Here is a 12,299-nt window from a genome sequence, read left to right on the forward strand (position 1 = left end):
GAAAAATCCAAACCTAAAGGAGAATAAATTAGTTTTTGGAAAACCACTGATGATTCAGTAAAAGACGTGCAATCTTTAACAATAATGGCAAGGGAAGAGGAACAATCAGAAAAATAAGAGATTATCATTAGCATTTTCCTTGAAGTCGGTGACTGTCTTTACTTAAATATTTGTAGCTAAACTCAGTAGCTTAACACAGCTTTTTTGTAGAGAGACGCGCAGGATCATATGTGTTGTTAGTTCAAACTAATTCCTTTTAGAAATGAAAATATAAATTGTCTCTGATTCAAATCACAAAGGGAAATACTACTTTAGTAATATTGTAAGTGGTGATTTTATTTGAGATATATCTACATATTGTTTATTTATTAGTACAATATTTTAACAGTCTATAATATTTAAAATACTTTTATTTTTACTACTTTTTATTTTTACTACTTAGGCTGAAATTAATCTGTCAGTCGTGTCCCCAGGATGTTATTTTACACCAGGACCGTTTTATCTGAGTTCACAGGGCGGGATTTCACTGACGGACGGATGTGAGTAACGGCGTTTTATGTCCCTAGCGTTTCTGTTTTGCTCCTGTCAGGCTGTTAGCTAATCCGCCTGGTTCCGTTTAGTTTCAATATTTAGTTATTTGTTTTTGAGTGTATTGTCTTCCTGTTAAATTATATACCAACATTTCCTAATGCGAGTGGTCAATGCGAGTGCGCATTAACCATAGCTGGCGATGGCGATGCTAGCAAGCTAAAGCTAGCTGCATTTATTTGACACACAGGTGACAAAATAACAACAACGGATATTGTCCAAAGAAGTATGAGTACTTGAAATAACCTTTGTCAACTCTTTATTAGTCTTTATTTGTTACACTAAATACATTTTCTTTCCTGAAAGAAATGTTGACAGCCTTCTCCAGAGCAGGGTTGGCTGCTCCTGTCATATATTTAAAGAGTCTGTTTTATTCTCCACAGTCTCTGTGCTGCAGGACCAGGGTGAGGATGTTCTCAGTTTCACACAAGACGGCCTTTGTGGTCGACCACTGCCCGTACATGGCAGACTCCTGCCGGCAGCTGATTGAGTGTGACATGCTGACCAAAAGTCGCTCGCAGGGGGTGATTCCTCTGGCTCCAGTGTCCAAATCTCTCTGGACGTGTGCCATCGAGTGCTCCATGGAGTACTGCCGCATCCTGTTCGACGTGTACCCCACCTGGAAACTGGTGAGTGGATGGAAACTGGAGGTCTTAATAATCTATTAACTAGTACTGACAGATTTCACGAATTTTTCTATATATGTCAAATTTTCTGAAGGAAACCATCTCAACTATTACATTTTTAATTATTAAAATTAACAAGTGTCATATGTACACAATTAATATAAACACAAACAGTCATGTTAAATCAAACATGATCACTAATAAGTTAAGTAGAAATAGAATGGAATATTGAGTCTATTTTTAGCACAGTGCTAGTCTCAAGAGTTATAATGTATACAATGTACAAATATAATGTTCTATTTACATCTGACCACTGATCGATCACATGAGATATGATACATTTCTGTCATTTCAAGTTGTACTGTTTCTTTCAAAAGACTTTCAGACATATATTTATGCTAATTTCTTCCTGTAACTAGTACTAAAAAAGGAAAGGATGATCTGTTTATGTTCGCTCCATGCTGCTTTAACAGAATTTAAAAGCTGAGACTTTGTTTCGTATCAAAAGCAACAAAGCTTATTGCGGTTTTAGTATAGGAGGCTTGCAATGAATAATTTTTTGTGAAATTTAGTTTGCCACTGTTTTATGTACACCTGCAGAAAACAGCATAGACTAAAAGACTGATCTTGGGATTTAAGAATCAATATTGGTCAAACCCCCAGCTCAACTATGAGCTGTTTTCTAGGGGAAAAGACTCAAAAGAGTTGTGTGAAAATGTTCCTTTATTAATGTTCCATGCAAAAAAAAAAAACCCCCACAGCATTTGAAATTAAAGAATGAAATATGGGAATGAAAATAATGACAGAATAACATTTTGGGGGGTAAACTATTCACTCTCAGGTGAACTACATCGTGAGCGATTCTGAGGTTCACATCTTGAACAGCTGGAAGCAGGAGGAACAGAACACACATGAGGTAAAATCATCACATCTGTCACTCTGCACATCCATATTATTTGCGCAGCCTTTTTGTACCAGAGTAATCTAAGCATTGCGTTGGGCTAGTGTTAAGTGTATGTCTGTGGCGTTTGTTAGCTGATGTCAGCTCTGGCAGCTGTTGGGCCTCCAAACCCTCGTCAGGATCCTGAATGCTGCAGCGTCCTGCACGGGCTGGTGGCAGCTGTGGAGTCACTGTGCAAGATCACAGAATATCAGCATGAGTCTCGTACCACTCTGATGGACACAGCTGACAGAGTGGCCAACAGGGGGCGCATCATTTGTCTCACCAATGCTAAAAGGTGAGAACTAAATTAGATATTAGACATTTGTCGTTACGTAAATGCAGCCTAACATATTTTGATAAGTTATCATTTTTCCAAATTTACTGTTTTCTTTTTTCCCACCCAGTGTACCCAAAATTTCTGTCTCTTTTTTTTCTTCTTTTAGTGACACTCATGTCAGAATGCTGGAGGACTGTGTGCTGGAAACCATTCAGGAGCAAAACAAACGGGCAGCAGGATCTGACAGGTCAGTTTTGATGGCTCTGGAGTCCTTTTTATTCTCTTGTCATTAACATGCTACTGTTATATTCTTACTGCTACGTGTTTTTACCGTGCAGACTGATGCCAATTCAGCAGTGTGAGCTTGTGCTGGTCCACATCTATCCTCAAGGTGAAGAGACTCTGGTCTCAGATCGGCAAAAGAAAGAGGTAGCATCTTTTTCTTCATTTCTGCAATAAATGAAAATGAATTTTCATTGGCATTTCCGTAAGAATAATAATAAAAATAAAAAAATCAGAGCTTTAATGAGCTTTTTTTTTCTTTCTTTAACTCAAACCAATCAGCTCTAAAATGAATCATACCATTCAAAATCAGACCAGTGTTTGATTCCTAACACTACTTTAAAGCATGAAAGCAGCAGTAAATGTCTTGTTTCACTTGCCATTGTGATATTTCTTTCATGTTCTGTGTTTAAATAAATTGACAATCTTACTTGTGTGTGTGCAGCTCTCGTCGGTGTTGAGCAGCGAGGTTCACAGTGTGCGAGCTGGACGGTATCTAGCCACTAAACTGAATGTGCTGGTTCAGCAGCACTTTGATTTGGCCTCCACCACCATCACAAACATCCCCATGAAGGTCAGACTTACTGGCAAACACCTTCCTCTCTGCCTGTCTCTTTCTTCCTCTCTTCATCACTTGTTTGCACTGTATCGGTTGCTTTACAAAGCTGCTGTTTTCATGGTTTATTGTTTGTTTTGCTAGCCTACATTAAATATCTGTGAGCAGGTCAGTACTTTACAAGAGCTACTATTACTTTTCCAGATCAAAACCCCGCCCTCTCATCCAGCTCTTGCTAATCTCTGATCATCAATGGCAGCTTTAAAGAGCTTTCCTTTAATTAGGCTGGATTACATCCTAAGCACATCTTATTACGTTTGTCTGACTGTATCTTTTATAAGGCTGTTGTAATGTTTACAGTCCGATATAATATAAATTAAGGAGAGTAGTTTTTTTTATTTCATTATATATTATTGTTTAATTTATTTAATGTAAAATAGAAGTCAACATAAAATCTAAATTGACCCTATGTACTTTCTCAGTGCACATTCCTTGCTTTATGCACATTATTACAGAAAATATTTTAAGCCAAAATATGTTACACCATCTTACAAAGATTTTCCTTTTCAATTTATCACTTTTCGCTACTGTTGTAGGTATTGCAGACTTTCTAAAAAATTTTCCAGTAATAGGTATAGTAATTTATTGTTGGTTAGTGTAAAATAACAGTAGATTTTAAGGTTGCACTAAACGTATACAATTATGTGTATACGTTTATATAGACATGATAAATATACACAGTACACACACACATATACAGTCGAGGCCAAATATTGGCCTCCCGGGTAAATATGATCAAAAAAGGCTGTGAAAATGCATCTGCATTGATCAAAAGGATTAACAAAGCAGATGAATTTTCAGTCTTTTTTGATCATATTTACCAAGGGGACCAATATTTTCGGCCTCGACTGTATTATGTTTTTTTTTTTTGCATTTATTGTTCTCAGCCTCGAGTTTTTAGAATTGAACAGAAATCTCAGGTACATTTAATATAATTTTTAAATATTTTTTTTATTCTGTAAGTTATTTACAAACTATTTCAACTGGTTCATAGGAGTTTTTGACAGAAAAAAAAGAACTGATTAATTTGGATCACTGTGATTTTATTAAATCCACACTTTTTTATCATCTAATGAATTCATAACACATAAAACCAGGTCCCACACCTTTTTTATTATTATTAATAATCATTTTCACTCTAAAAATTGTCACATTAAGGAAGTTAAATGGGTTTCAAATGCCATTTCATGTTGACTTCAATATAATTTAAAATTTTTCTTTCTGCACATCCATCCTCTCCGAGGATTAGCAACCAGCTGGATGGAGAACCATCCCTCTAGTACCCTTTTCTCTCTTGCTTTTGCTCTCTCTCACTCTCTCTCTCTTTTTCCTGGGTGGTGTATCTTGCCCTGGCTGGGTGTGGCCGGATGTAAAGTGTGTTTTCTTGTATGGGTCGCTTGTGTTTTTAAAAGCTGCAGAAACACACAGTAGTTTTAGGATGTGTGTTTGAGACCAGTGGCCCCAGGGATGAAACGTCCTGTTCCATGGAGTCCACCCTTCTCTGTTTTCCCTCAGTCCTTCTCCTGTTTTCTCCTGTTCTTAATGTTCGTAAGCTCATTTTGTAGCTTACAGTCTCTGATCTCCACTGCATATGAGACTCGGAGGCCTTCATGGACCTCAGATCTGTGAGGGCGCAGTTATGTTATAATCTGTGCTCTTCAAACATGAAAGCAGCAGTAGATTGTGACGTTTTAGTTGTGTAGAGGCCCAGCTGCTGATGTGTGTGTGTGTGTGTGTGTGTGTGTGTGTGTGTGTGTACATGTGAAGGAGGAACAGCATGCTAACACTTCAGCAAATTACGACGTTGAGCTTCTTCACCATCGAGATGCTCATATGGAATTTATTAAGAGTGGTGAGTGTTCATTCCCTTGCATCAATAATTCAACACAGCCTTCATATCTCTGCTTAAAGCATTTGGACATTAGACCACAGCAACTGTTCTTAACCCTTACAGTGCATTACAATTGGATTTTTTTTTTTTTTTTTTTTTTGCATTCCGCATCAGTTTTGACTTCAAATCATAAATGAATGTTTTTTTTTTAACAACAAACATTGTATCTGATGAATAACTTCTCAACAATGAGTGAATATGCAAACATTTTCACATTGCATATTATCATATTATTACCATGTTTTTACTACATAAACACGTTTTAATAATTAGAAACTGAGATTTTTTAAATAAAGATTATAATTACATTACAGCAAAATTAGTGTAATGCAAGAAAATAGGTTTAATCAGTATTTTTTGCATATATCTGTCTAAAAATGTAAAAGAACATAATTGCCTATATAACCCCCTTTGAACTTAATAGATTTAAATAACAGGATAGTGCAACATAAATCCAACACTGTTTTGTGGAATGTAAAATGAGGAGTTTAGAGGAATGTTATTCATGTTTCTGTCATGTTTGGTGTGTAGGTGATTTGCACATGGCCGGCAGCACCAGCAGAGACAGTGGGCTGAAGGAAACTGTCACACTCAAATGGTGCACTCCACGCACCAACAGTGTAGGTGAGTGGAACTCTGGGAGAAGTTTTCTTCTTCTTCTTTTTTTTTTTTTTTTCATATAACATTTATGATTTTTTTTTCTTGATTTCATTTTACAGAACTGCATTACTGCACAGGGGCCTATCGCATTTCTCCAGTAGACGTTAACAGCAGGCCATCTTCCTGCCTTACCAATTTCCTGTTGAATGGTGTGTGTTCACAGTCCTTTGTCCCACCATTCATTTTTTTTCTTATGTTTCTCTTTTGATAACGGAGACAGAGAGGCTCAGTGATATAAATTAAAATTTAATTACATTTATGCATTTAGCAGACGCTTTTATCCAAGGCGACTTACAGTTCATTCAGGCTATCAATTTTTACCTATCATATATATATATATATATATATATATATATATATATATATATATATATATATATATATATATAATATTGATATATAAGTAGAAGTGCATGCAGTTTTGTATCTTTTGTCTGGTGTCTTCTCAGGTCGCTCTGTGCTGCTAGAGCAGCCTCGCAAGTCAGGGTCAAAGGTCATCAGTCACATGTTGAGCAGCCATGGAGGAGAAATCTTTCTGCATGTTCTGAACAGCACACGCTCCACACTGGAGGATCCACCCTCCATCAGCGAGGGCTGCGGTGGACGAGTGACGGATTACCGCATCACTGTAAGCTCAACAAGTGCTGTCTGTCTACATCCCCGTCATTCCCATAATTACGACGTTCTAACCTACAAACATGTAATTGCAACTTGCTTTATAAACTAACAAGCAAAATGGCAGATGCTAAAACGATTAAACATGGTTATAGAGGTACAATAGTAGTGGTGAAGCATTTCACGGTTCACTGTAATGCAGATCCACAAATGGATTCAATTTGCAGCAATGCGTGTTGCTAACCAATTTAAAGACGTTGGTGCACCGGTAAAAAATTGGCACCTTGTAATTACAAAAATTGCAGCAGCTTTGTATAGGGATACAATTATATTTCCTGTGCATGGGTGCAGAGAAACTCTTCTTAATGTTTGTCTGCAGGACTTCGGTGAGTTTATGCGTGAGAATCGTCTGACTCCATTCCCAGACTCCATGATAGATGCAGCAGGCAGAACTCCAATCGAGAGAGCCAAATCTCAACTCGAGCGATACACACGATACTGGCCGATGATCATCTCCCAGACCACCATCTTCAACATGCAGGCGGTGAGGGACACAATCTTTATCTATGGTTCTTGATCGCTATGGGCCCTCCACAAACTTTTGAGGAGGATACAAGATGACTTACTATATTCTAGTATATTACAGTTTTTTCCGGACTATTAAGTCACACTTTTTTTCATAGTTTGGCTGGTCCTGCGACTTATAGTCAGGTGCGACTTATTTATCAAAATTAATTTGACATGAACCAAGAGAAATGAACCAAGAGAAAACAGTACCGTCTACAGCCGCTAGAGGGCGCTCAGTGCTGCTCAGTGCTGCTCAGTGCTGCTCAGTGCTCCTGTAGTCTACACTGAAAACATAGAGCGCCCTCTCGCGGCTGTAGACGGTAATGTTTTCTCTTGGTTCTAAATAAATGCGACTTATAGTCCGGTGCGACTTATATATGTTTTTTTCCTCGTCATGATGTATTTTTGGACTGGTGCGACTTATACTCAGGTGCGACTTATAGTCCGAAAAATACGGTAATTATATTAGTCATATTTATAATTTTTATGTTTAATATTAGTTTTAATGATCTAACTTATAAAAGCCTAAAGGAATAGTTCACCCAAAAATAAAAAATGGTGTCATTAATTACCCTCATGTCGTTCCAAACCCGTAAGACCTTTGCTCGTCTTCGGAACACAGTTTTTACATATTTTTGATGAAATCCGAGAGCTTTCTGACCCTGCATAGTCTGTGTGACATCAGTGGTTCAACTGTAATATTATGAAGCTACGAGAATACTTGAGTGCAAAGAAAACAGACTAAGACTATTTAATGAGTAATTGATGACAGAATTTTAATTTTTGGAGTGAACTAGTTATCCCTTTAAACGAAATCAAGATAAACTGAAATCAGGGTCATTTTTGTGTTTATATTTCAGGTGGTACCATTAGCTAACCTCATAGTGAAGGACACTCTAACAGATGAAGATGTGCTGACCTGTCAGAAAACTGTCTATAATCTTGTTGATATGGAGAGGAAGAGTGACCCTCTGCCCATCTCAACTGTAGGCTCCAGAGGAAAAGGACCCAAACGGTGAGAATATTGTACTGCCTACAAAGTCAGCTGCTTGCAGCATGTTAACAGAAATGGAGATATCATTAGTTTGCCAATACATGTTTGCTATGTATGTTTTTATGTAATTAGTGACGAGCAGTATCGCATCATGTGGAATGAGTTGGAGACGTTGGTAAAGGCGCACGTGGGAACCAGTGAGCGGCACCAGCGAGTGCTTGACTGTATCGGTGCTTGCCGGAGCAAACCACCCGAGGAGGAGGAAAGGAAAAAAAGAGGAAGAAAGAGAGAGGACAAAGAGGACAAAACTGAGAAAAATGGCAAGGACACAGAGGAAAAGGGCTGGACCACAGACTCCGAGAGGTTGGTGTTAGTGAACTAGATGCTGACATTCCCATTTACATCCATCAAGCTGCAGCCTGCAGATTAATGACTATGGCTTTCCTGATCTGTGTGTTTCTAATGTATGTGTCCTTTTTCCTCCTCCAGGCTGAAAGGAGTAATGGAACGAGAGAAGGACGAACCGAGTGAATGTGAGATCATCAAAGATTCACCAGATTCTCCGGAGCCCCTGAACAAGAAACCTCGCTTAGCTACAGAAGAGCAACAGCCTCCAGAGAAATCGAAAGGTTCACATTTGTGTTTTATTGTAAAATCAATCCTCTGTTGAGATGTATGAATGCTCCTGATCTAAAAAGCCTAAACCTAGCTTTACAAGATACAGAGATCACCAACATGTTCAACTAAAAGAATACACACACCTGAATGCACTAGCTGCTCCGGGTCCAATTTACATTGGTGATAAATGCTTTGTGTGAAATACCTATGTGTGGGCATTCAGGATGTTTTTAGCACTCACACCTTTTAACGAGAAAGCTAGTAAAAGAAGCGTCAGCTACGTCAGAACAGTCAAGTTACTTGAACAGCACGGCATCATTTTATGGTCAGGACTAGCTGCTACAAGTCAAGTCAGAAAGGTCATCATCCCAAGTGAATGAACAGGCAAGTCAGAATGTGACATTATTAGGTACAGCAGCCAATCAGATCTATGACAAATAGAAACGGATGTTAAATATGGTCTCTTCTTTTGCAGGTCCTGTGTCTCTCCTCACCCTTTGGACTAATAGAATCACTCAAGCCAACTCCAGGAAGCATCAGGAGTTTGCAGGAAGATTAAGTTCAGTCAATAACAAGGCTGAACTTTACCAACATCTGAAAGAAGAAAATGGGTGCGTTGACCTCACTGTTAGTATGTTGTGAACACATCTGTCTTTGTTGTTGTTTACTCACTCTGCTTTATTTATTAGGATGGATGTTCATGAGAATGGAAAAGCCACCAGATGATGTGTGGAACACGCCTCTTCTCATCTCTGCAGGATCATTGATTTGTTGAGAGGATGTGATGTGACCTTTGTTATGATATCAAATGTTGTTTTTGCCAGGATGCTGGTTTTGTACCAGACCAAGAAAGGACGTTTTATAAGGACATGCTTTTAAATGCTTTAGTTTGTACAAAGAGTGTAATATTCTGAAACAGAATAAAGAAATTGTAAACTCTGTTGACTGTGTGACGTAAATGATCTTTGATTTTTGATTAACTTACTTTCTTAATCATATTTTATGTACTTCCCTGTATACCACTTAGACTTTCAGAAAGCATCACCACTTACCTCTGGAAATCTCGAGATGGTAAGTGTGTGTGTATATATGTGTGTATACCAAATGGCTCATTTAATGTGCTCTTGTGGACTCCCAATGGCCCCCATGAGCATGTGTCTGTTAAGTCAACATTTGTCTTTTTAGATTTAGAAAGGTGCCCAACAGCAATCTGATGTGTGCCCTCAATGTGCACTTCATCACTTCATTCTACCCAGCAGTAAATGTAGCATTGTCACAAAATCTACCAATGGGTACCATTGGGGACAGGGCCATAGACATCTAGACGTTTAGGACAGGCTCACGCAAGACTTAAGGCATTAAATTATATATTTTTTTGTTCATGTTCTGATAGCAGTCACAAAAGCATAAGATCATAAAATGTTCATCCACTTCTATCCCTTGGTCCGAGTGCTACAATAGGCTGTCCTATGTAGCAGAAATGAGTCGAACCAGACAAATTAAAGAGTCTATCAGAGCTGTGTGCATTGAAACATGAGCTGAATTCCTCAGGAAGTCATAAATCAGTTCTAGTGCCACAAGAACCAAGCAGATTACCAACCAACTTGTTCACACAACAGCTTTCAAAATGAACACCACTAGAGCAATTATTTACAATTTCAGTTCGAAGAAGAGATTGTCAAATTTGTTGTTCATAATTGAAATGCAACGCTGGACATCACATGAAAACCCATGAGAGTACCCCCCACCCCCCCCCCACCTAGCAGAACCAGACTGAAATTCCTAAGGGGGAAGGGCTTTAAACCTCTGTCTTCACAGAACATCCCTTTGCCAGAGAATGGCAAAGAAACTGCTTTTTGTACATATCAATGGACCAGAATGAACTCAAAAAGACTTATAAATGAATCATTCCATTGCTTAACTCCATATTCATTTATGTGTAACCCACACATTTGACTATCATGTATAATCACTTGTTGTGTATGTCTTTTGATAACTATAGGATACATAGTCATGTCTAGTATTGATATAATCGAATTTTCTTGCTTGATATTGTCCTGACAATCATTTATTTGTAAAATTTATCATAATCGTGTTATAGGAATCATGTCCAAAATTAGACCCTGCGAGGCAGGAACCACATGCTTGGTAAGATAAACAAATGATTTATGATACCCCCGAGCCAAGACCATATCTGATTGGTCAAGACAACATTTGAGGTGTGGCCAACAAGGAACTTTAAATACTTTGGACATCGTAAAATCTTTGCTTTTAGTCCCTAGCTGCTGCTATTAGCCATGTCGGCTTTTAGTTCCAGCCTTACTCGTGCTATCAGTCATGCCTGCTCTTAGCTTTTAGCTTGTAGCTTTGCTACCTAGCTTTAGCTTGTAGCATCTAGCCATGCGGTTAGTCATCATTGTTCTTTGAGCGCGGTTCCAGCGTGCCTGCCTGCTGCTACTTAGCCACGATGAGAAGGAACACAACCTAGTCTCGTCAAACTTTATTTCTTTTCTTTTCCGTTTGAGAGTTTCGTGTTCTGAGTTAAGTTTTGTAACGTCTGTTCAACTTCAACCAGCGCACACGACTCTGCACTTTCAGCCAACACCCAACAACCACGGGCTTCCCAAGACGTCACTTCAGCGACTGAACTTCCAGCCAATCAACGACCTCGGGATAGCCCTTTCACCGAGGCTCCTTCTTCACAGGAGATGCAAGTAACTTTACCTCCAGACTGTGACCTTTACTGGTGTATCTAATATAATTTTAACCTCATTGAGGAACTCAATGCGAGCGCTAATTACGTGATTGATGGTTGTTCATGTCTATGCAATTTAACGTATTGCTGTAAACCTGGGATTCCATATTTCCATTCTCTTAAACTCATCTTTCCCTAACTTTCGACCTTCCTGCAACTTGTGTGAATGTGTGTGTGCGTGCGTTTATGTGTTAGATTAGTTTATATGTCTTAGATTTATCTAATAAAGCCTTATTCATATTGAAAAGAGAAGTATCTTGTGTTTTGTGCTTACAAGTTAATGTCTTAAACTGCCGATCTTGTTACTGTGCTAATTAATAGTGTTTTCACTATAGTTTGGATATTAGTATCCAGCGCAGATCTGATGTTAAACGGCTAGTTCACTGAATCGCAGGGCGTCTCTGTGAACAGCCGTGAAACAGTGATTCTGTTCAAATTCCCTTTAAAATCTTAAATGATTCCCTTTGAGCTAAATTGACCTGTTTCCCTTACACCTACCAACTTTTCAACGTATATATTTGCCTACATCTACCAACCATGTGTGTGCATGTGATATGTAATCGGCATTGGATTCAACCCCCCACAAACGCAGTCTCATCGTGTCGCTGGTTAGCCTCTGGTATGTTTGTCTGTGCTTGTTCATGTGTTTTGTAGGAGGTGTGGCTTTGGAGAGTGATTTGCAGGGAGGGTGGGTTCTTATGCTTTCAAAACTAGCTTGCTATTTTTACCCTCTATGAAACTTGCATACTACCTTTTAAAAAAGGCTTCGAAAGTGTGTTTGCAGGATGTGTTTTGACTCCGTAATGAACAGAAAGAGCAATCTAGCCAAGGACAGAGGATGTTAGTGTCGAGTTTTCTGACTCCAGA

General features: G+C 38.6%; 1 protein-coding gene across 5 annotated transcripts in view; it reads left to right on the forward strand.

Annotated features, from left to right (window-relative positions):
• The first annotated feature begins 482 nt into the window (after positions 1-482).
• ints13 (integrator complex subunit 13) overlaps positions 483-12,299 on the forward strand; it is a 37,154-nt gene continuing 25,337 nt past the window's right edge. For 2 of the 5 annotated variants that reach the window (XR_003278525.1, XR_003278524.1), the window contains exons 1-15: positions 525-814; positions 972-1,217; positions 2,056-2,130; positions 2,250-2,452; positions 2,601-2,681; positions 2,773-2,863; positions 3,162-3,290; positions 5,100-5,184; positions 5,755-5,847; positions 5,943-6,032; positions 6,333-6,511; positions 6,878-7,042; positions 7,926-8,080; positions 8,192-8,422; positions 8,549-8,688. Coding sequence is in view for 3 of the 5 variants with exons in the window: in XM_026232135.1 (XP_026087920.1) it covers positions 999-1,217; positions 2,056-2,130; positions 2,250-2,452; positions 2,601-2,681; positions 2,773-2,863; positions 3,162-3,290; positions 5,100-5,184; positions 5,755-5,847; positions 5,943-6,032; positions 6,333-6,511; positions 6,878-7,042; positions 7,926-8,080; positions 8,192-8,422; positions 8,549-8,688; positions 9,153-9,288; positions 9,367-9,403 (2,109 nt within the window). In the remaining 2 variants the exon portion in view is untranslated. Of the gene's footprint in view, positions 815-971; positions 1,218-2,055; positions 2,131-2,249; positions 2,453-2,600; positions 2,682-2,772; positions 2,864-3,161; positions 3,291-5,099; positions 5,185-5,754; positions 5,848-5,942; positions 6,033-6,332; positions 6,512-6,877; positions 7,043-7,925; positions 8,081-8,191; positions 8,423-8,548; positions 8,689-9,152; positions 9,289-9,366; positions 9,621-12,299 lie in introns of those variants that run through there. The other 3 variants (XM_026232135.1, XM_026232117.1, XM_026232125.1) reach the window with 3 other exon arrangements.

This window comes from Carassius auratus, chromosome 4 (assembly GCF_003368295.1).
Source record: "Carassius auratus strain Wakin chromosome 4, ASM336829v1, whole genome shotgun sequence".
NCBI lineage: Eukaryota > Metazoa > Chordata > Actinopteri > Cypriniformes > Cyprinidae > Carassius > Carassius auratus.